Source organism: Melanerpes formicivorus, unplaced genomic scaffold (genome assembly GCF_026170545.1).
Source record: "Melanerpes formicivorus ecotype bairdi unplaced genomic scaffold, bMelFor1.0.p_v2 SCAF_2, whole genome shotgun sequence".
In the NCBI taxonomy this organism is placed as follows: Eukaryota; Metazoa; Chordata; class Aves; order Piciformes; family Picidae; genus Melanerpes; species Melanerpes formicivorus.
This window is the reverse complement of record NW_027142354.1, coordinates 45,442,788-45,465,873: the sequence shown is the minus strand read 5'-3', so window position 1 is coordinate 45,465,873 and position 23,086 is coordinate 45,442,788. Positions and strand designations below refer to the sequence as shown.

At 39.0% G+C, this 23,086-nt stretch overlaps 1 protein-coding gene across 2 annotated transcripts in view; it reads left to right on the top strand.

Annotated features, from left to right (window-relative positions):
• Window positions 1-23,086, top strand: part of SLIT3 (slit guidance ligand 3) — a 517,496-nt gene that overhangs the window by 280,650 nt on the left and 213,760 nt on the right. For both annotated transcript variants that reach the window (XM_068158541.1, XM_068158532.1), the window contains one exon: window positions 9,732-9,803. In XM_068158541.1, coding sequence (XP_068014642.1) covers window positions 9,732-9,803 — 72 coding nt within the window. The remainder of the gene's footprint in view (window positions 1-9,731; window positions 9,804-23,086) is intronic.

The window sequence follows — 23,086 nt, the reverse complement described above, 5'->3', positions numbered from 1 at the left end:
CTAGTATCCACTGCTGGCCTTATTTTATATTAGTAAGAGAGCAGCAGCCTAAAACCACCACACTTAGTATAGTTGTATGATGTACTTGGGTCTGCTGCACTTTTTCAGTAGACCTGAAAAGTCACATATCTGAAAAGCAAAGAAACATGTAATCAAAGTGAGGAGAAAGCATTTGGAGCTGTTTGTGGCCTTCGGTGATTTAGGAAGATTAGTGTGTTAAAATCTCTGATAGTGCCCAGACAGGTACATAGGGAAGGAGATAAAGCTATAGCTAAGTTAAATGTCTCTGTCTTAAAATAATTGAAAACACTTTATTTTTCCTTGGTTACTTTTCGGTGCTCAGATATACAGTGGAAATTATTAGAAATGCAAAGGTGAGCTGCAGCTTGGTCAGTATAAAAGAGGTAAAACCAAACAAAAATCCCGGAAGCAGCTCCATTTACTAATCCTAAAATTGGAGCCTGTAGCTGTATTGAGATGAACTGGCCTGCACTTTGGAGCTTTGTAGAAAAGCATCAGTGTCTGCAAGGCAGGATCAGTACTGGAGACCTATGCCAGATTGACTTAAAACTGATGCAGCGTCTTGAAACAGGTAGTGTTCACTAACCTCCAGTGATTGTGGGGTTTAGTTATTTTAGTGTTCCTTGGATGTTGAGGAACTAAAGAACACTATGTTATTAAAAAAAAAATAATCCCCACACCAAAATGGGGCACTGGGATATTCAAAACTGTCCTTTCTTCTCCAGCCATAACTGGCCATTGTGTTTTGGTTCGGGTTTGGGGCTTTTGTTGTTTTTTTAAGTGTGATAAACCAGGATCTGATTTAAAAAAAAAAAGTAAAATGATTGATGTGTTATACTAAGATATTACAGTTCACAAGTTCAGGCTCAACTTGTTTGGCTATTCAGAGAATCACAGAATGGTTATTGGTTGGGCAGGACCTTAAACACCATCTAGTTTCAACTCCCCTACCGTGGGCAGGGACGTCTCCTAGATTGCCCCATTCAACCTGGCTTTGAACACTTCCAGGTTTGGAACCTCTACAGGTTCTCTGGGCAACCTGTTTCAGTGTCCGACCAGCCTCATGGGGAAGAATTTCTTCCTAATTTCTAATCTAAATCTATGTTCTTCTGTTTTTAAGCCATTTGTCCCCTAGTTACACATCCACAAGGTATTATTACTGATTTTTCTAATTTCAAAAATGTCACTGAACCACAAGACTCTCTAGTGGATTGCCCAAATTTACCAGCTGGGTAACAACACACTGCTGTGACTTTTCTGACAACATTTACCGGTTTGGGATTATTTCCTCCCAAGTTTTTGTATTAAGAGCTAGAAACAGATCTCAAAACATTGTATGACTGTGAGTGGTAGAATTAATCTAATGTAATATGAGATTTCAAAGGGGACAGATGTCTGGAGATCAAATGTCAAGATTCCTTTTTGCTCTGTCATCTTCCTAACTGTATAAAAGAGGTGCTTCTGGTGTGTGGCCCTTGGGCACATTTACCTTCGCTTAATTGCCAAGCTCTATTGCATTTCCCTCTGCCACAGCTTCAATCTCATCATGTCATTTTCATGTTTGCTGAAAATGTCCAAGCCACTTAAAGGCATTGAGAGCCCTAGTTTTCCTTGCAACACTGAATTTAGTAAATTATTAATAATAACAATATGTAAACAATGAAAGATCAGAATTATTAGCATTTTTGTTAAGCAGCCCTGGTTAAATTGCCTTGCCACGTCTGCCCTTTCTCCTGTCAGGACATGTGGACACCTCAAGCTCCTCCTCCTGATGTGCCTTGCAGAACCCTGTTCTCCCTGAGTTTCCACTGGCGGCCCCAGGGCAGTAGTAATGTAATCCATGTCCAGAGCACCTCCTGTAATGTGCTGTGGATAAGAACCAACAGAGCAATAACCATGCCTTGTCACATCACTCTAGGTTCTTGCCCTCCTCTGGCCTACTGAAGTCACATTTCAGAAATACTGGTAGCTCCAGCAAACCTTGTCTGTCTTTGACAACTGACAGCTGATAGAAATTTTCATATTAAGGGATGAAGCATTCTGTGTCTTTCTTGAAGTTTTGCCTCTATCATGAATTTCTTACTACGTGGAACATACACATGGGAAAAATCCCAGAGCCCAGTTGCATACTGTGTATTGCTCTGCTCTAACAGCTGGCTTGGTGGCTTGGTTGTTTTTTCTTCAAAATGAGGATGACTTATGTGCTGCTAATTCCATGTAAATGATACCATGATGGTACATGAGACTATGTAGTAGGCATCTTGATGTGCAGCAAGGCCATCACAGAATGATAGGGCTTGGAAGGGACCTCTGGAGATCATCTTGTGCCTGTAGTGTAGGCTCAACTATTCTGCTGGCCTTGAGGAGGGATGCAGGCATGGGTACCCTGTGCCCTGCAGACTCACTGTACCTATGTGTCTCTTAGAGTACCACATGGGCAGAATGGAGGGAGGAAGGGCTCAAGGTTTGATGAAAGTGGCGGCCACAAGCTTGTCAACAGAGGTAACTTCCAACCATTATGGTGGGTCGGAGGTAGAGAGTAACAGTTACCTATTAATCCTGTTCTCTCTGCAGCAGCTTATGGATGCTAACATTCTTCATCTCCTCTACCCCATGCTCTGTATACATTCCACATTTCTACTAATTATGTAGATTGGATATCTTCTTACTTTTTTATTATTATTATTGAAGAGCCTTAGTTTCAGATTTTCTGCAGTTTTATACTAACACCCCTAATGATAGGATTTCCTACTGGCATTCCCAATTGGATTCCCTAGTGTGATTTCCTATTTAAAAGGTGAATGATTAGTAGAATTTTGGAATTAGAACTTTTCTTTATGTGTGGTATTTGATACTTGTCAACTGAAAATAACAATAAATACAACCGAGATTTAAGTACGTGCAAACCTTCTGAAAAGGTAAAAACCACTATCACAAATAACTTTTCATGTTCACTGACACCCATTTTATCTTTCTCATTTCTTCCCCCTTTTCCCCTTTGGGGCTATGGCAGAGGAGAACAACAGATGGTTATCAGTCAAGAGTAACTAGGGAAACCGCAAAACCTGCCCCAATTGCTATGGAGACAGCCATTTCTGTGCTTGGTATGCACTATTTGTTACATCAGCAACCAGAGAGAGTTAAAAAAAAAAAGGAAAAAAAAATGTTCTAAGTCTCCTGCTATTGAAAGGAAATCTTGGGTTTGTGTATTTACCCTTGTGGGAAGAGGCAGGAGTAGTCTATGTGTTCATTTGCCACTTAAGTTTTGTGTTAAGCTGATTTGATGCCTGGGTATTGAAAGCAACATTTTGATTTGTGAGTTAATATAATAATAAAAAAATCAAATTGAATAAATACTTAATGCTTTTGAATAGTCTGCAGAGTAATTATTTACAAGCAACTCTTCCCCTCCAAATCAGATATCTCTCCGTGCTTCTGTTACGATCTGGCAACATAGGTCAGGTATGAAGGCTGAAGACAGAGAATATGACTGTGCCCAATTATTGCATGCAGATGAGATGTTTCTGCACAATGCCTCAAATGTAGCTTTTGGCAAAACACCATCTTCAGGAAACAAAAAGCAATTTTGGAACATTTGTAAAAATCCCAGAGGGAGATTTTGGCTTGATCACAGTGGCTCTGTCATTTTTGTTTTGCACCACTGATTTAATCCAACTGCAAATTGTTTCAGTGTTGAATTTATTGTATTAATTCTTCTTCTAACACAAGTAAGCTCTTAAAGAATAATTTTAGTCAAGCAGTAGTAAAGAGTAAAAAGTGAAAAGTGCATTAGAAGATGCTTTGAAAAAGACTTTATTTCAATGTAATAAAATGTAGTATTACTTGAAAGGACCATCTATTACCATTTATGGTGCTTCCTAACCAATTTAATTTAAGGACTTTGGTTTGGTGCATAAGAAATTTTACATAGATGTGTTGATGTCACTTTCCTTTGAAATTTTAACATTCTCAAAGTTATCTGAGGACTGGTTTGGAGGATGAGCAATAAATGTTACAGAGTGTCTAATTCCTATGGGTTGTTGAAGAGTTTCAATCCCAGGGCATAAACTTTACAAGAACGTGTCAGCAGTTAGTATTAGAAAAAAAAATAAATAGAAAAGGGTTGGGGAAAATGTTGTCCAAACTGAGGTTCTTTTGGAGACATAATTAACAAAATTAGTGTTTCTCTAACAACAATTCCCTAAGAAGCTATAGTGAGTTTGCCTTCCTGTGAAGTGACTACTGAAAATTCCTTTAAATGCTTCAGAAACACAGTACCTTTAGTTTGGCTATCTCTGTTAAATATGCAAGTCTTATTATTGAGGAAATGGCTTTTGATTTATCTCATTGATTTATCTCATTATTATGTATTTATCCATAACAGTAGATAACTGTAACAATAATAAATTCATATCTGTAACAGTTGAACTTTCTTAATTCCACAGCTAATTCTAACACTTCCTTTTATGCTGAACGTGTGAAATATGAGTAACATAGAAATCTGTGAAGTATTTATTACAGTACTTTTTCATACAAGCTTTTATTTACACAGTTAACTAGATTTGAGGCAAAATACCTGAAGAGTTTACAGTAATTAAACTACTGTCACAGTATAATTAAAAAACAGATTAACATTTGAGCTCTGCAGTGGCCTCGGCAGTGTTTGTAAATGGCACAACAGAAAAAAAGCCCTCACTGAAACAAATAAGTACAAACCATTGTGTAGTGTGTTTAAACTTGAAGGTGCTCCTCTTCATGAATGTGAGTATGGCTAATTGCAGGAAAAGTATGGAAAGCTCTTATACATAGCATCAGGTTAGTTGCTGTATTGTGAGAAAACATTTTTTTGTAATGGAAATGCAGGGCTTTAACCCTTAACTAACTGTTAATGTTAGTAAAAGATCAGATTATTTCAGTGTTGGAAAAACTAACCCTGAATTTAATTCACCCTGGGTGAATTCTTTAGTACTTTTTAACAGTTTGGGGGTTGATTTTTTAAAAAATCTTCAGTGTTAAAAATTTTATCAGCTTTGTTGCTAGGGATTTTTATCTCTCGAATGCATTTGAAAACTAAATAGTCCTTATTGTTACGAGCAAAACCTCAAAGCCTTGGTATTTAGAGGATTGTTTCAAATGGTGAAAGAATATCAACATTAAAAAATCTTTTTCCTTGCAAATGCTATGTGAAAACACTCATGGATGATAATGGTCAAATCAAAATGAAAAAGCCCAAGCTATATGCTGTATGGGGAACTGTGTTTTAAATGAAGTGGTGTGTTGACCAAAGCCCAGACTGTCCAGTGGTCTAAGTCTATTAGGATTCAGCATTATTTCTCATTTTATAGAAAGCTGATTTGTGCCCTTTTTTATTAAAATATCAATTTTAAAGGTAGACAATGATCAGTCAGTTACATATCATTTAGTCCCATAATTTTTCTGCCTTTTAATAAAAACTGAGACTAGCTATTGAATCCTGCCTAGAGTCACACAATTCCATATGTATTATTATAAAGTATTATAACTCTCCCATATGAAAGATGCCTTTTTCACCTTATAGTAGTACAAATTCTCACACAGTTTCTGAGCATTTGTCTCTGTCACTATTCACCTCATTCCCATATACCCATTCAATATTTTCCTTTCTCCATTCTCTGACATCTTCTGGTATTTCTCTTTGTATCTGTTCGTATTGTCTGGTTGCTAATTGCCTGTCACGGAGCTCTTGGATCCCTGGAGCCTCTTGGGTGAGGTCAGAGTAGGTAATTCAATCACACACAAGCTGCTGGGTTTCCCAGGCTGGGATCTTAGCTCACTGATGCTGGAGAAGGAAGCCTTCTGGCAGCATCACCAAGATGAAGTTCAGTGCTTTGTGTCTGTTTAGGAGAGATTCTGCATGCAACCCAATCATTTTCACCCAAGTAAAAGTTAGGTATCTACCAAACTTAGCAAAATGTTGACAATTCAAAGTTTTACAGTTGGGTTTTGTTTCTGCAATGGCTTCTAGCTCTTAGCATGTGCTGTACATATTGTGTGGTTATTTTACAGCTAGGCTGTTGTTATTTCATTCATCCTTTAGCTTCTCATAAATACAGAGGTGTACATTTTCTGTGTGAGAACCCCTCTTTTCTTCAGAGGCAGTTGAATCACTTGATAATTTGAGAGAAAGTCTGGACTCAGTGCTGTGTTCCTTCAAAAGACAGGAGTAAACAGTTGTTTTTTTTTAAAGCTATAAAAAGTGACTTTGTCCACTTTAAAATTGTGTCTTAAATCTGAGTTTGTGTTGTCTGACCTTTTTTCACCATGGCATTACACCATTACATGCATAACATCCCATTTCTAATGTGGAAGAGAAAAAGGTCTTCTAGAAAGGGTATGAACTCTGACAAATAGAGATGGCATTTCAATCTGAATAAATGCTTTTGCTGGTTGAGACTATTTTTTTTAAGTTCACCTGTAAGACTGGAGCAGTTGATCTGTGTCTCAGGTAGCAATGCTCCACAGGAGCGCTCTATGCAAGCAGAAGGGAGCAATGGAGAAGAGCAGTGTTGCGTGATCCTCAAGGAAATGTATGTCACCTCTTCTGAAACAGTCTTGTTTGCTTGTTTGTTTCCCCTCTCCCCCCTCTTTTTTTTAATGGTCGAATTCTCCCTTTCTCTGCATATGATTAGTTTTGTTTAGGTAAGATGTTCTTCTTAACAAACGCTAGGTGTGTCTATTCTGTGCATTGAAGAGCTGCATGCACAACGTGCTCACTCTGAATATGCGATCTGGCTGCAAGCCCACATCACAGAATTTTTGTTTTGTCTTCAGAGGTATAAAAGTATGTGTTATTCACCTGGCTTTGCCTTTCTGTAAGGCTTTACCTGACATTTTCTCAAAACTTTAACTTACTGCCTTGGAATGAAGACTTTGTTTAGACTTTAAACTCTCCAATGTCTAGTCCCTGCTTAACCACTCACCAGGGTGCTGTACAGATGCAGAGAGAGATAAATGGGAAGGTGAAGGGTCTTAAAAACTGTCATGCCTAATTTTAAGACAACTGTTAGTTCTGTTCCTTTTGAGAAGAAATCCTCATGCTTAAACACAGATGTGAATGTTTAGGGGAAATAGATGTCAGGAGATGGGAGCTCTGTTACAAAGAAGCATGAAACACAGGTATGCCTCCCAGAGACTCTGCAGGCTTCCTTTATGGAGAATACAGAATCAGGTTGTCTCTCTAATGAACATTTTCCCTATTTACTAATGATCCTAATAAGTGGGCATCTTCTGGACATCCAGGAATTTCTCGCTGTGGTCCTGTGGATTAATCATACAGACTAAACTTATTTGTTAGCACTGGCATGATTTGACCTATAGAAATATGATAAAGATTGTTGTTACACTTTCTCAACAAAAATCATCTATGAAAGTAGAGTTATTTTAGAAAAAAACACTACACCACATATGAAGCCTTTAATCAGAAGGTTTTCTGAGTAGGGCACTGGGTTTATTTGTTTGTTTTAGCGTATTTGGCAGAAAAATCAATATCATAATAGAAGTGAAATAAAAAAAGGCAGTATATAGGACTTCCCATGGAATAAAAGAGAGAGGTGATTCTCACACTGAGCCTGCTTTCTCCTCGTCATGATAGTGTGTGCCAACTTTTTATGCTTAATAAAGCCAACTGATGTGTAAAGTACTTAGTCATGCAGCCAGCCTTCTATTTAACTCATCACAAGTTTAATCCTCCTGAAATGTTCCATCCTTTCTGTTTATGCAACAAATTTTTTAACAACCCACACAATTAAACAGGGTGCTTAGAAAAAGCCACTCAGCAGCCACTGGTCCTCACAGAAGCTAAAAATATATCGGGTTTAGCATCTTTGCTAGATGATGGGAGAGAGAGACCATAAATAAATATGTATGTATATACTTATGTACATATGCTATGCATGAACTGTTATGCTACAGAAAAAAAAATAAGAAAATAAGAAAGCAAAACAAACCACTTTGCATGCTAATACATCCCAATGTCTATCATTATTAAGAGACATCGCTGATGTTCTGCAGAATTCAGTGAGTTCTCCAAAGTTGGGAGAGCTGTGAGAAACCTTAGCAGGGGTTATTCTTGCTAAGTTTATAGTAGACCTTATATTGTGTAAGGTTTTAAATGCACTTTAAATCACAAAAAAAACACATTCATTGAGACCAGGCTATATGATAAAGGATATTTCTCTTAGTCATCAAATATTTGCATATTCAAGATGCTCAATGTTAATAGATCAAACTCAGTTTTTAAAGAGGTACATAAAGATTATATTTACTCTGTCTCTGCTTTATTGTTGTATAATAAGAAAGCTGTGAGAAATGTTTATTTAGGGGAGAAAAAAAGTAGGTCTAGAAAATAATTGGCAAGAACTTGGTAAAATTATACAAAAATACTACACACAAGTGTAATATTTTTGCTATCTCTGCCTATATACTTCTTATTATTGATAGCAAGCAGAAGTTGCAATGCAATCTTGGCATCTTTGTTCACACTGCTTTATGCACACCAGAAAAATTGTCCTTACCTCACCAAATCTAAAGTTTAGGTCATGGAAAGAGCAGCATAACACAGAGGCAGGAACCTGCACCTGTTTGGGTTTGGCTTTGGGGTTGTGTTTTTATGAAATGCAGATATTTTACTTGCACAGGGGGAGACAGGTTATTTTATTTCACTCAGTGTAAAATTTAAGGGATCAGATGTCAGAAAATGTAATAACATTTTGAATGACAACTTTTAACTTTAGAAAAGGCAGATGTAGCTGTACTGCTTTATCCACATCTATTGTAAAATATATTAAAATCATGCGTATGCAGGGAGACAAATGAGAGAACTCCACCATCCTAATATTAAATTACACAATTTAAAGCAAAATAGTGTTTTAAGTGTACATGTGTATAATGCTTTCTGTCACTGGATTGCTCTCCCTGATGCAGTTAGACAGAATCTGTATTTAGTCAGAGATCTTTCAATAGAACGGGCTACCAGATGGGACCAGTAACAATGCAGAGAGGCATCGAACCACCACAGACATTTGGTGCTTAGAATAATAAAAAGACTATAAAATTAGATTAGTTGAGTCTAATTTGGAATTGGTGTATTCCCTATGCACTCTCACAGCTCTTGGGTAGATAAAGCCTGGAGATTTAGTACTGTCAGGACAGAGGACTCCAACTTCCAGTAAAAGAAAAAAAGGCATTCTGGGAGGTCATGGAGGGCAGCACAGTGACCTCCAATGATTTACAGGCCTTTAGCTTAATGAAATTGTTTCAGTGACATGACGGTAAAAGCTCATAATGGATTGGATGCCCTAATGTAATGAAATTACTCCCTTCTGCCTTTAAAAAAAAAAAAAAAAAGAAAAGAAAAAAAAAAAAAAAGAAAAAGAGAGGGGAAAAAAAGAGAGAGAGAGAAAAGGGGAAGAGGGGAGGAAAAAAAAAAAAAAAAAAGGCACAATTAATATTTACTGAGACCTGCCAGGCTTCAGTGTGCGGGAGCGTGCTGCGCTGTCAGCCAGCAGCGCAGAGCCAGAGCATCGTGGCAGCCGAGCAGCCCTGCGCCGGGTGGCGAGATGCGCTGTGAGGGGGTGGAGGGACACCTCGGGGACGGGAAGCCCCCAGCCTGGCGCTCCGAGGCAGCTCTGCCCGTACCGGCCAGCCTTCATCCTCTCCCTTCCTTTCTGCAGGCAACTGGACAACAACCAGATCAGCTGCATCGAAGATGGAGCCTTCCGAGCCCTGCGCGACCTGGAGATCCTGTGAGTTGACTTGGTGCTGTGCTGGGGTGCCGGGCCGGGTGGGTGGGTGGGTGGGGGGTGTGTGCTTCTCCCTGTGCTGCAGTGCTGAGTGAATGTGGGGGCTTGATGTCCTTCCTTCCCACCACAGTGCAGAGGCTTAGGTGGAAAGTGAAATCTCCCACTTCCCTCAGGCTGGGGTTATTGCTAATTAAACCACAATAGACGACTTCTCTGCTGCCGCTCCAGAGGAGCAGAGATATCGCCGTGCTCGCTGCTGCGTGGAGCAGATGGGGTTCAGCAGTATTCAAAGTGCGTCCGATGTGCGCTCTGCAGCCAGGAACCTGGCCAGGTCTGCGTGATGTCGAGTAGTGGACGGGTAACAGGCTCATGGGGAACAATATTATGAGAGATCTGACAATTGCCTTAGACAGAAAGCTGTGTAAACGGTCTGTGATATGTAGGAGGGAGGAGAGACGGGCGTTTGGCAGGCTTGTTCAGTGCAGTCATTGGCTTTTGGGGAGGATCCTGCTCTGAGGACTGAAATAACACCACGTTGTGCTCTTTCATGTACCAAAAACTTTACACATCAGCTGTTAAAGCTGCAGCACAGACAAAAAAAAAAACAAAAAAAAAAAAATTGACAGGGATAGCTGACCCTAGTAGAGAAAAATCATGTTAGATGTAGGGCACTTTCACTGTAATGTAAATTCCAGTGTTACCCACAACTCTGTATCTGAGCAGATAATTCACTTGTTCTCTTAGAGATCTTTACTGGAATAGGTTTGGAGTATATGAACTGATACAAAGCTTTCCCTGTGAATACTGCAAAGTCGAGTGTTAAACACACAGTCCTAAGCCCGAATGGAGATGGACAACATGACTCCTCCAAAAGTCAAGCCTTTAGCATCTGAACTGGAGTTAAACACTGAAACAGTGCGCACTTAAATACAGCTGAACTCCTCAGGCTTCTTGCTGTTAAATTACATGGTGCAAACCAGCAAATGGTAGATGGTAAAGTAAGCCTCACACAGTCCTGACACCTGAAGACTCGAGATACTGCCTTTGGCTTCTTAGAATGAGCAAAACAAGGGGCTTTATAGACAGTGCTGTGCCACTCACCACAGTGGGGTTGAGTATGCATGGAATAACAGAGGGAATTCTTCCCAAGCACTCTACTCACACAGTACTGGTGCTCAAAGAGGATCTGCAGAAACACATTTATCTTCCCGGGAGACCTGGGAGTGGTTTGCCTGTCACAGTCAGCTGGAGTCCCTTTGGCCCCTCTGTTTCCCAGGCTTGTGATATTGATACTGATCAGATTGTCTATGTTGCTCATATTGAGCTAACAGTAGATATCTGCAGAGTTTCTTATGTGGGTATTGTTTGAATGCTATATTAATAGCACTTTTCAGGAAAAGTAACGTGGTATCACTATAAAGTTTCACTTGTCTGTCGGATTGAAAAGTCTAATCGGTGGTGAAAGAAGGGGGGAAAAGGGGGGGAAGTCACTAAACTCTACAAAATTGACTTCTTTTATTTGTTTTTGATGGACTGATTTTCCATATCCACAGAGAGTGAATCAGTCCTCCAGTGACAGCAGATTGTGCTGTGACTGTCACTGAAAAAGGCTGGACAATTAATGGAGCTTTTTTTTTTCCTTTCTTTCTTGTTTTTTTCTGATGATAAACTGAGTTCTTCAGGCTCTGGAAAAGTTGTTGGGAATGCATTCCTTCTCCCCAGAATGCAGTAAATGTTAAATTAGTTTATTAACCACTCTGCTTTTAATTGGTCAATTCTATACCAGTCACTTGCAGGTGGGAGAAGAGGAGAATATATAAAATACATCATAATCAGTTCTTTAATGCATTTTTAATTTTCAGCACAGACTGCTACAGGAAAAATCAATCTTGATGCTAAAAGATGAGAAAATAGATTGATAGTACCTATTTCTAATGCTATATTTCTTGCAGCCACAAAATGTGAGTTTTATACTTCCAGCCTAATCTGAAAATTTTCCCAAGTTTTTCTTTAAAGAAAGTTCAAGTATTTAATCTCTTTATGAACATAAAATTGCTTGATGCCCCAGAGAATAGACTGTCTTCAGTTGTAGAACAATCATAAATGGTACAAATTAAAGCCATTTGAACCATCAAAGATCATTCACACGTGAAACCAAACTTCACCAATTCAGACCCACTATGTAATTTGCACAGATATATTTTAACCTGCAATGCGCTATGTGGAAAATAAGTAATGAGTCTGGCAGAAATGAATCATAATTAGCTGTTTACAAGGGTATCAAATAATACACTTCTTCTTTATCATACTAAAATCATGTGAACTTTCTGATACCAAGCATTTTCATTTCTGCACACCCACCTGTCTACAGAATCCTAAAGACAAAATTGCTCAAAAAAAAAGAAAAAGGGGGAAAAAAAATACAAAGCACCTTGTTTTCTGGGCTGCACTTTTCACCTTGAATTCCTCAAAAGAACCATGAGTGCAAAGAGCTTTGTGATTTGGTAGATGTGGGAGCAGAAGGAAGTTGTGCAGTTCTCCTTTAAAGTGAAGAGCACTCTGTGAATCATTTTACTTACTTGTGCTTATCAACAAATTGGTTTTATTTATTACTTTCGTTTTCTTTTTCCATGTTGTACATTCCTTCACCAACAAGTAACACAGAGGCAGAGATGAAAACAAAACTGAAATTCCTGCCTTGTTTCAGCATTTGGCGGTACAATAAGCTGCTCCCTTTGCCCGGGAAAGTGGTAAAATCACCTGGATGTGTTAAACAAAAGATAAAATACGTAGATGTGGCACTCTGGGATGGTTTAATGGCCACAGTGGTGTTGGGTTGACAGCTGAACTCGTAGAGGTCTTTTCTAAGTCAAATAATTCTATGATTCTATGCTAGCAGCTGAAGATTGGACCAGAACATGGCACTGACTGAATCTCTCAGTACAAACACAGTTCTTTGATCATTTCTTTGTTTATGAACTTCTGTGTTTCAAATGTCACAAAAGGTGTCCCTGATCCTATGATCTGACCTGTGTAGACAATAATGCAGGTGCCAAGAACTACTTAGGACTCTGAGTTCTGGGTTAAAAAGCAGCAGAACTGTTGAGTACAAAGGGGTTTGGTGCCTTCTGCTGTCTTTGCCCCTACAGCAAGGTGAAAATAATGTCTGAGAAATTACATGCAGAACTGGCATTCATACTTAAACATCTTTCTTTAGTTTTGCAATGGGGCTGCTTTTGTTCATTTTTTTGCCATTTTTTTAATTAATTTTGGGTTTAATCTGTTGATGAAATGGGGATTTTTCTTCCTTGCTGACGTACTTCCTTTCCCCCATCTTGTAAGACAATGCAGCATAATTCAGGGGATTTGTTTTTACGTTCCAAGACCAGAAGGGGATGTGCAGTACCTGGAACAGCAATGAGAGGGAAAAGAGGGGTGTATTTTTAAAGGGGTGGCAAAAGCTTTTAACCTGTTAGGATAGAAATGTGCAGAAAGGTTGAAGAAAATTGGTGTGAAACTTACATTAATTAAAGCGCCATTTTTGGTAGGAGAGGTTTTCTGCTCAGCTTAATATTTTGCTATGTCCTGTGGCAGTATCTGGCAATAACAGTATTATTAAGAAATTGGTATTAGTGTAGCTGTAAGCACTTTAAAGATTATTATTAAACCCTCACAAAACAAAACCAAACACCTGGAAGAATTCTTCAGGATAATTGTCCAGTATTCCTTATGGTGTGTGCTAATATGATGTTCATCTCCTTTGTAGATTAAAAATTAGTCCATAGGTTCATTTCCAAATGTTCAAAATTATGAAACATAGGAGACAGAAGTCTTTTAGAGCTCAGAATTTCACCTTCAGTCTCTTAGGGTGCATGAATAAAAAGGTGGGTCGGCAAGCTTGCTCCAGCTGGATAAACTAGTAACACTGTGTGAATGAACGCGCTATTGTCATTACGCTGGGAGTGCTGAACAATACTTCTTGGTTTAGGATCCATTTCTCAGTAAGATATAGCGTCCAGTTTAGCCAAAACTGCTTTTAATTTATTTATTATTGTTTAGCCTCACTGGGGTGGCTTGAAAACTGTGGTGACATGGCATTTGTGCCATGTGCATAGAACAAAAAGAATTATGAGTCACTGTTGGCAACTTAGGTGAAGCATTTCCTTATTTTATGTCGTAAAAGCTGGTTTTCCTTCTGTTTTGTAATGATAGTCAGAGGGAGTGGAGCTTGAACACAGTTTATTCATTGCAGATTTTCTGTAAAAGAACTTCCTGAATCCTAAAGATTTTATCATACCAAGAGCTAATCCTAGGGGGTCTGTGGGTAGCATTCTATTAAAGAGAGCAAATGAATTCTTGCTGTACAGAGCTAGTATGGAGTGACTTTGGATTTTTGTTGTTGTTGTTAGTCATGTTATTTGTTGTAGATCTTTCATATAATATCTCTAAGCCTCAAAGTCCTTTCTCCTGTTTTTTGAAACGAGCACTTGCTCCTTGAGTCATTGAGTCTGTAGTAGCCAAATATGCTCTCAGCAATCTGCCATTCTGGGCTCTTTAGTGTGAAAAATCATAGTAATTCACTCACAAGTAATAACAAAGACGTGCAAATACAGTCACCTGAGTATTCAGAGCAGCTTGAAGTTGTAAGTCAAATCAGTTCTACACATTTGATCTTTAAATAATTTAAAAATACTTTAAAAATAAAAAGTAGGGTTTTTGATTGAAAAATGAAAGCACACCAGCCTTCCATCCCCGAAAAGAAGAGTCCTGGAAATAAAATTGTTTCATCGGTGTTTGTATCTAAGCCTTTTCTCTCCAAACATTTGTTCCCGACTGTTGCATGCCCAGACAAGCACCCAGCTACAAGTGCCACGCGCTGGTCCTTCTGATTTCATTTCAGCAGCGAGTGGTGTTCAGCGGGACTCAGTGCAGTCTGTCAGACTAGTTGTGGTCAGCATTCCCTAGTTGTGCTGTGTGTTGTCTGACATCTCCAGTCATTGCAAGCATTTCACAAATGGAATAGGGTTGTTCATGCTTTCATTTTTTTAATCCAGTTGGTTCCTGTTAGAAAGAATTGTTTCTCGTTAAAAGTTGAGTAATCCACGCAATTTCTGATGGAGATGTCACAAAGTGCTGATAATGTGCACTGCCCTTTGTCTTAGCAAACTTTTGAAGCCTTTGCTGAATGTGGGTGATTATTTTGTGCTATAGTCAGGATTTAATTGTTCCTAGGGTTGTCTTCAGTATGCTGAACACTCAGAGGTATAGTCAGTTTCAGTTATTTGCAAAATGCAATTCTGGACATATCTTAACTAGATAGAAGATTTTTATTTGCTTTCCCAACCTGAAGAATCAGGGAGAGAAAGGCATGACATAATTCTAAATATATGAGATGTCATTGCTTAATGAAAGCTTGAAAATGTCACACAAATGTGATTTCCTTTTCTGTTTTGCTGGAAATTGTGGTCGGTCGAGGCAATCAGGATCAAATTTGAACTCTCTAAATTGTGTTCCTATAACTGATACCAAAATATCTAAACACAAAAATACAAATGATATTTCTGTTGAAAATGGTGGGCATAGCTGTTTTACTTTCTCATACAGTAAAATTAAAATTATTGGGGGGGAGGGTGTTGTATTTTGGTGTGATTTGGTGTTTTTTTACTCAAGGATGTATGTTAGCTGAAATGTGTGTAAATAAATAAGATGGATTTAGAATCGTAAGGTATTCCATTAGTCAGCAGATACATAATACTTGTCCTAGAAACAAAACTGAAGGGAGTAACTACTGGCAGTATACAAGTAATTGAAGTATCTACCAATTAGGTTGAATTAGGTGCAAAACAAGGAGTTTGGTTTTGCAAAGAGTGTCCTCCATTTTCTGTGCTGGGCTGGTATCACAGGCGATCAAGTTGTGTCAGAGGAGGAACAAAAGTCAGTTTGGCAATTGAGAAATTTTATCTGCTGACAAGTTCTTATTTCCACCTTTCTTTACTCCATTACCAATCAGAGTGCCCTGTAGTTTATACCCTTCCCATTCCTCCTACCTCCTGTATCTCTGTAGGTCTTTATGGGAAGAAGTGCTTCTGAAGAACCTGGCTGCTGTTTCTTATATAAATCAGCTAGATATAAGATTAATTACAGAAATGCCTTTTCTGAAGAACTTTTAGAAAGGTGCTGCAGCCCCAGTGGACCCTAGTGAAATGAGATGTATAATTAAAGAATTGATGGAGGAAAGATGGGATGCTTACATGGTTGCTTGATAAGGAATGTTTTTATTCGCTGACACATGTCAGTGGGGGATCTGGTATCATTGCTCATGATATGGAAATGAAATCTGAGATAACCTCTGTTCTGTAACGTCTTCCAAACTGTGAGGTTGGAGGTACAGCATTGTGAAAGGAACACTATCCAGATGGCACCGTGGTGACAGGCTTTATATCAAAAACCAGCTGAGATAAAATAAGAGTGGGCAAGGGAGAGCTGCTGAAAATCACTGGTGCCTGTTACAGATGTAATGTAACTCTCTCTTTATGGGGAGAATATATTTGCATAAATTTATTGATCAATGATTTTGCTAATCCTGCAGTATTCCAGGCATGTCCCAGCAAATTGATGAACATTTCTATCAATCCTCAGTGCAGATGCCTAATTATATTACATATTTAGAAAAGATGGATTTTCCCCCTCCTGGAGCATATGTAGTAGTTGAATGCTGTGCTCATTCTCTTTTCCTGCTTCCATTAGGATGGGGCGGTTTTTTCTCTTTAAGAATAGCCTGGAGCCATGCAGGCTACAGAACTTATCAAGATGAGCAGTCCCAGGTTAGAATTATTAGTTTCTTGAGTCACTGACCAGTATGCTTTGTGAGGAAGCCTGGTTTTATGGCTTGTGTAACGTCAGCTCTTTATTGGCGCTGCAGTCACTGCTGAGAGACTCCAAAGTCAAAATTCCAGGAGAGACAAAGATTTCTGGTAAACCTTCTTTCCCATAGTATTAATTGTTTGATTTGCATGCTTTGCTCATCTTGTGACCTGCCCTCCCTCCCCTTTGACTAATATAGTTTCTTCATCAGTAATATAAAAGATGTAGACCAAGCGTTTTGACTGTTGAAAGTCAAATGAATATGAACAACTTAATCCAGAGGACACTCAGCTGTTTATTTAGTGCAGACGTGGGGCTCAACACCTTAACCAAAAGCTGAACTGAAGAGTATGTTGGGAATAAAACTTCTTGCAGATGAAGTTGAGGTGATGACAGAGTTCTGAGGGAAAGTAACAAGTCCAGGGTAGATGAGTAGTCACACTCTGCCATAATTTGCAATTCATTGTTTATATGACTCCCCAAAGCAGCTGGAGATGATACTACAGTAGCTGGATGTTATTCTGTCAGCATTAATTTGCCCTCATTGGCTAAGGGAGGAGGCAACATGCCTGCGTAGCACAATTTTCTCTGCTACCAATGTCAAACATACCAGGACATCTTCAGTCCTTCTGTGGCACTGAGGTCCAGCACTGGTCGTGAATGCGGAAACTCCTGCACTCCCCCTGGAGTCAGTCACCACAACAGCAAAAATAAAAATATTATTAAAAAAAACCTTCAGAAGGCAGAATGGTTACCTTCTCTGTGTGTGTGTGTGTGCAATTGAAATGTTTCATTTGTGATCTATAGGGGTATGAATGTTTTGTCTTTTTCAGAGGTTGCTTTTGTCCTGTTCAGCTCATGGAACAGCATAGACAAAGGCTCTGTGCTGTAGGCAGACTTTATACAGGAGGGAATTCAAAAGCCTGGTTTGCCTAGAAAAAGGGAATAAAATTATGACAGGATCCAGTATTTTTAGCTGGGACAACAATGTTATCTATGGGAAATTAGAAATCAAAACAGTAATATGCAGATAGTTAGCTTGCAGGTGAAGTACTAGATAATTATCTCTGCACCTGGAAAAAAAAAAAAGGCGTAAGTAGAAGCTTCTGATCTGAAAAACAAGTAATGTCTTTTTCCCCATTTTTCACAAGGTTATACACATAAGTATATATGTGTGTGCAAGTATATATGATGAGAAGGTTAAATTGGGAAAAATACTCAAACTTTATAAAGAAAGGCGTATGATTAGTATAAATTAGACTTCCTTTACATAGCGTATCCAAGTCTGTGTTTAAGAAAAAAAAAAAGAAATAAGAGCTACATTAAGGATGGAAGTACCCATTTTTCAAGTAATTTAAAGCCAAATAATCACAATTTCTATGTTAATTTTGCTATTGTGAATGAAGCAATTTCATGTGAACTGGTTCAATACTTTTGAAGCAGAATGACATTTCTTACATTTCTCTTTGGGGTTGAGCAATCTGACTGTATTGGTTTAGTATGTACAAGTGATGGATGGCCACACTTAAGACATCTGCAGATCCTTAGAAATAAATTTTAAGAGGCTTAAAACATCTATACTATTACAGTAATGTCGTGATACACTATGCTGATTTGAGTACTTTAGACATACCTCCCAAAACAGCATAGTCAGTTGAAAGTGCATCAAGGGAGATGGCTACATAAAGCCACTGAGGGAAACAATGGACAGTAGTGCCATTTATTTATAAAACTTGTGGGCATCCCTTTTGTCTTCATGATGCTAGGTGGTGTGAGGTATCTGTAGTTTGCAAGTACCAGACTATTGCTGAGGCTGGGGTTTATCTGAGGGTTGAAACAGAGGAGAACATTGTGGAAGATGCGTTGATGGTTGTGGTGAAGGGATGTATGGGTGTATACTGAACTAGGTCTTTGTTCAGCGGATTAGTAATTTGGATTTTCTTTTGCGCCTTTTGTCACTAGAATCTTAGATAGTCTGTCACCAAAAGCGCTTTGTTGGGAGAAAGGAGGATAGGAAAGCAAGTCTTGTTCATGGCATTAAGCTTTGGACTTGGTTACTGCGGTCGATAAATTGCCGCAATGCAGCATCTCTGCGACGACGCTTGAAGGCCGCCGAGAAGCCCCCGCTGGTGCAACAGGAGGTTATGGGCTGGGCGGGCTCTGCGGAGGGGGATAGTCCACTCCGCGAGCACCCAAGCTTCTTACTGGCTCCTTGGGCAATTTCAGTGATGTCTTAAAAGGGTTGGGTCCGTTTTATCTGCGAGACATCCTGTCTTCCCCTCCACAGCTAGGGTGTTAGTAATCAGGTGAGGCATTTCAGCTGATACTTGGGCTGAAGCATTAGGACAGACCATCTACGATGGCAGCTACATTTAATTTTGTATGCATGCAGATGTTGCAGAGAAACAGCCATGTATGGAGAACAGCTCACTCCTTTTCTTTAGCTACTTCTTGCGCTTATATAATATTCCTGAACAGACCATGAGTGCTTCAAATTTTTTTCTATGTATATTTTATTTTGCACCTTTTCACTCTGTGGACTGAAGGCAAATGAAACGCTGTGAGTATTTGCTATTCAAATTGTGATTTCTTAGCTGTGTTGCATAGAGATGCATGAATATAAGCAGGTATTGCTGCTTCTCATGGACAGGAGGTATTTGGGAGAGATTTAAGAACTGGTAGGTGGGTTAAAGCATACTTTGTGATGCACAACAGTGCTGTCTAATGTATTATTGGAAGAAAATCCTGATGGAAAGCAGATTCCTTTCCAGCTTCACCAAGAAACAAGTAATTGCCCATATCTAAGAGCTATGCGTTGTCTTTGTTCTTTTAGAACATTTCTTTGCTCTATAAATGTAACTTTTCTTTTAGAACTCACCATACATTCAGGTCTAAATTCACAGAACGTGTATCTCAAACATTCCTTACTTTGTTCATGTGGATTTATATTAGCCTATCTATTAACCTTAATTTCCAGTGTGGATGAATTGCAGATAGGGCCATCACGTACCGCTAGAATATAAAACTTCTTTCACAAATACAGTCTGCAGCTCTTGCATTTTGGGAAGACGCTTTTGGCTGTAACAGTGAAGTTCTTTCATTAAAAGATTTGCTTCTTTTCCTTCCTCTACTGTCAAAAGTTGGGACTTGCCTTTGCAGTTCTGTGTATTGTCATGTTGCCAGAGCTATGAAAGATCTTTTCCTGCTGCCCTCTCCCAGTGGGAATGCCAGTGGTCTTGGGAGCTGAGGGGCAGCTGAGGCACTGGGCTCCTAGAAGAAGAGGACTGCTCTGGCAAGGGAAACAAGGGTTATTATTTTGCCTTTAGGACTTGCAGGTCTGTCGTGGGAGGAAAATGGAAACCAGGAGTTCTGGCAACTCACTCTTCATGGACAACAGTTGCCAGCCTCTTAAAAGGCTTTTGTAAAAACCTTTTGCACAGACACCCAGAAGCTCAGGCTAAACTGCCACCAGTGCCATTTCTCTTCATTGTTGTATTTCTGCTTCTTAAAGAGCTGTCTGCTGCATACATGGGGTGTGCCAGCTCACCCCTCCTTTGGTCCCAGTGGTCAGTGTGGGACTTGCAGGGATCTGCAGTTCCATAGGCAGTGCCGCATTGCGGCACTTGAGGTAGCAACAGGATGGAACCGTGACCCTCCCAAAGAGGTTGATTATAGTCACATAGGCCCTCACAATGGAGGCAGAAGTCCTTTTTTTGTCACTTTTTCTAGCTCTGAAAAGACACCTAATTTCTGTCTGCCACTTGGAATGACTTTTGTGTTCCTGGATATGCTACAACAACTATGAAAAGGATGAGTTCATTATGGTAGGGAAATCTATCAAGATAGAGGCTTTTTCTCTAAGGTTATAGCACTAAGGTTGCAGTGTGCTCAGAGTGGGACAAATTAAAACACTACTGTCCCTTTCTGATCCAAAGTTAATCACTTCCTTTAGAATTTCTTTTGGTAGTGTCCTGTAAGAAAACTATAGCACTCAGCTGGCAGAAGTCTGAAAGCTTTTACCTTAAAAATCTCCATCATTATATGCTTTCAGCCTGATCAAAAGACACGTGCTCCTTTCAAATTATAGAGCCAAATCATGTATATAAGACTGCTTTAGCTTCAGAAAGGATGAAACAGAAACAACTGTTCCGGCAGGAACCTGAGAAACTTTTGTTTTGCTGAAGTACTGATGCATCAGGCTTAAGGTTTGTATGATCTAATCCTGTCTTGTTGATACTTTTTCATCCTTTCCATAAATACACTCTAGCAGGCTTTCAGACCTTTGTATGCGTCAAAAACTCAATCCAGTTTCCATTGATTGCAGTAGGAGTAGCACAGAATCCATAAACTACTGTACCTGACATGCATGCAGTTGTTGGGAAACACCAACTTTAGTAAGAGACATCTCTGTATGACCTAAAACAAACACATATTTGGTTCTAAGAAAACAAGTATCTATTTAACAATTAATTTATAGACAAGTAATATAATTCTATTATTAATTCTATTAAATCATTGCATACAATGCTTTCAAATGAATCTACAAACCAAAATATAGGCGAGCTGAAATTAAATACAATTCTATTTTTGATTGCTGTAGCTTTTGTGGAAATCTGCACCTAAATAAATAGATTGCAGGGACTTGATTTGCTCTTTGCTGAAATCAGCCACAGGTTTTGCACTGACTTCAGTTGACATTGGTCTGGGTGTTAGGATAACTGGACTTTTTCCCAGTGGTTATAGGCAATAATACCAGCTCTGGAAACTGTGTGCCTTAGAGAAACATCAAAACCACACTGGTGATGTAAAACATTCATTGTTTGCACAAATACTTGCCTTTCTTCAAGTCCAAATGCTTAAAGAAAATTATGAATGTCATTGGGAGTTAGAGCCACAGCAGTCATTCCCAATACAGTGTACTGAAAAATGCGTAGCCTTTGGGTAAAGACTTGAAAGAATGTCTTGGTTTAAAAAACCCAAACAAACAACAAAACAAAAACAAAACCAAGTTAAGGCAGTGTTTGTTGTGCCATTTTTGAGGTCAGAAAACTAACTCATTGGAGAATCCATAATTTACAAATAAAGCAGTGGTGGAATAATTTAAGGTTGCATTACTTTGTCTTTGCACCAATGCTTTTATAGCTAAAATTTTCATCCAGGTTGGATTGAATTTGTATTTTCTGCCTAGAATTAGAATGTCATGTAGAAGATTGAAAAGCTGATTGAAATTTCTCTGCAAAGCTTTTTCAACTCTCACTGGACACAGAATCTCCCAAGAATTGGGAGATGCAGCTGATACCTGTATTTTGTGAAGCTGATAGAGGTTGAACAAACTGCATACCCTTCTCTGTATAACCTTTGAACCTTTGTTATATTTTATTTTACCTCATCCTGGCTTAGCTCATCTTACTTTATTTTATGTTATCCTGTTATTCTGTTTTCTGCTTTATCTTGTTTTAACGTATTTTCTTTATTTGCATGTCGGTGTAAGTAAGCAAATTCAAGCACACTGATCTGCATGTGTGACATCAATGCAGGTCTAAAGATGGCACTAGAAAGATTTCAGTATCAGTCCTCAGATATAGCTCACCAGAATCCTTCATTGTGCTCCTGCTTGTATACATATGATGATATAATCTTTGTCTGCATAAGACTGTAGGGGTTTTTTTCTACCCTTTTTTACCCATTTACACTGATTCCTGTTCCAGATCTCTTCATCCACATAGCTTGCCCAACCATTTTCTTAGCTGAGGGTCCTGCCTTTCCCTGTTCTCTGCTCTTAGTCTCGGCTCCTGACCTCTCCAATCCCACAGACTCCAGCCAAAGCACAGCCAGCCTCTAGGGACAGTTAATGCAGCAATTATAGGACTTAAGTCAATGCACCCTGAAGTTGTAGCTGCAGGCAAATGTGATCACCCCGGTTCTTGCTGAGTGATACAAGAGGCATTTAAAAGGGGATATAGGGGGGTGAGTGGGAACTAAAAAAAAAAAATTATTATTCCAATAACCCAGTTTCTGCAAAGCCTTCTACTTTTCAAAGTAATCTCACTTCTTCAAGAGGGGAAAAAAAGATCAGCTATAAACATCTGGCCTTTATAATAAGCTTAAATAGTTAAAATCTCATAGCTTTATGCAAATTAAAATCAGCGACAGAATGGGAAGAATCAGGCAATTGTAGCAGTAAACATTGCTGGCAGTTGTGTGCATAATTCCATGCTAACCTTCATTATTTTTTCATACATTTTCCAAAAGAACATTTTCTTTCCTCTGTATCCTTGAGACTAGTCATATTTCTGGTGGGTGTCAGCTTCCGAAGTTAACAATGCTAGAGCCTTTCCTGTTGCTGTGATGAGAACATTTGTGAATATGTCAGTGAAAGACCAATACTAGAACAGAAACCACAAATTGGCAACTAGTTCTTT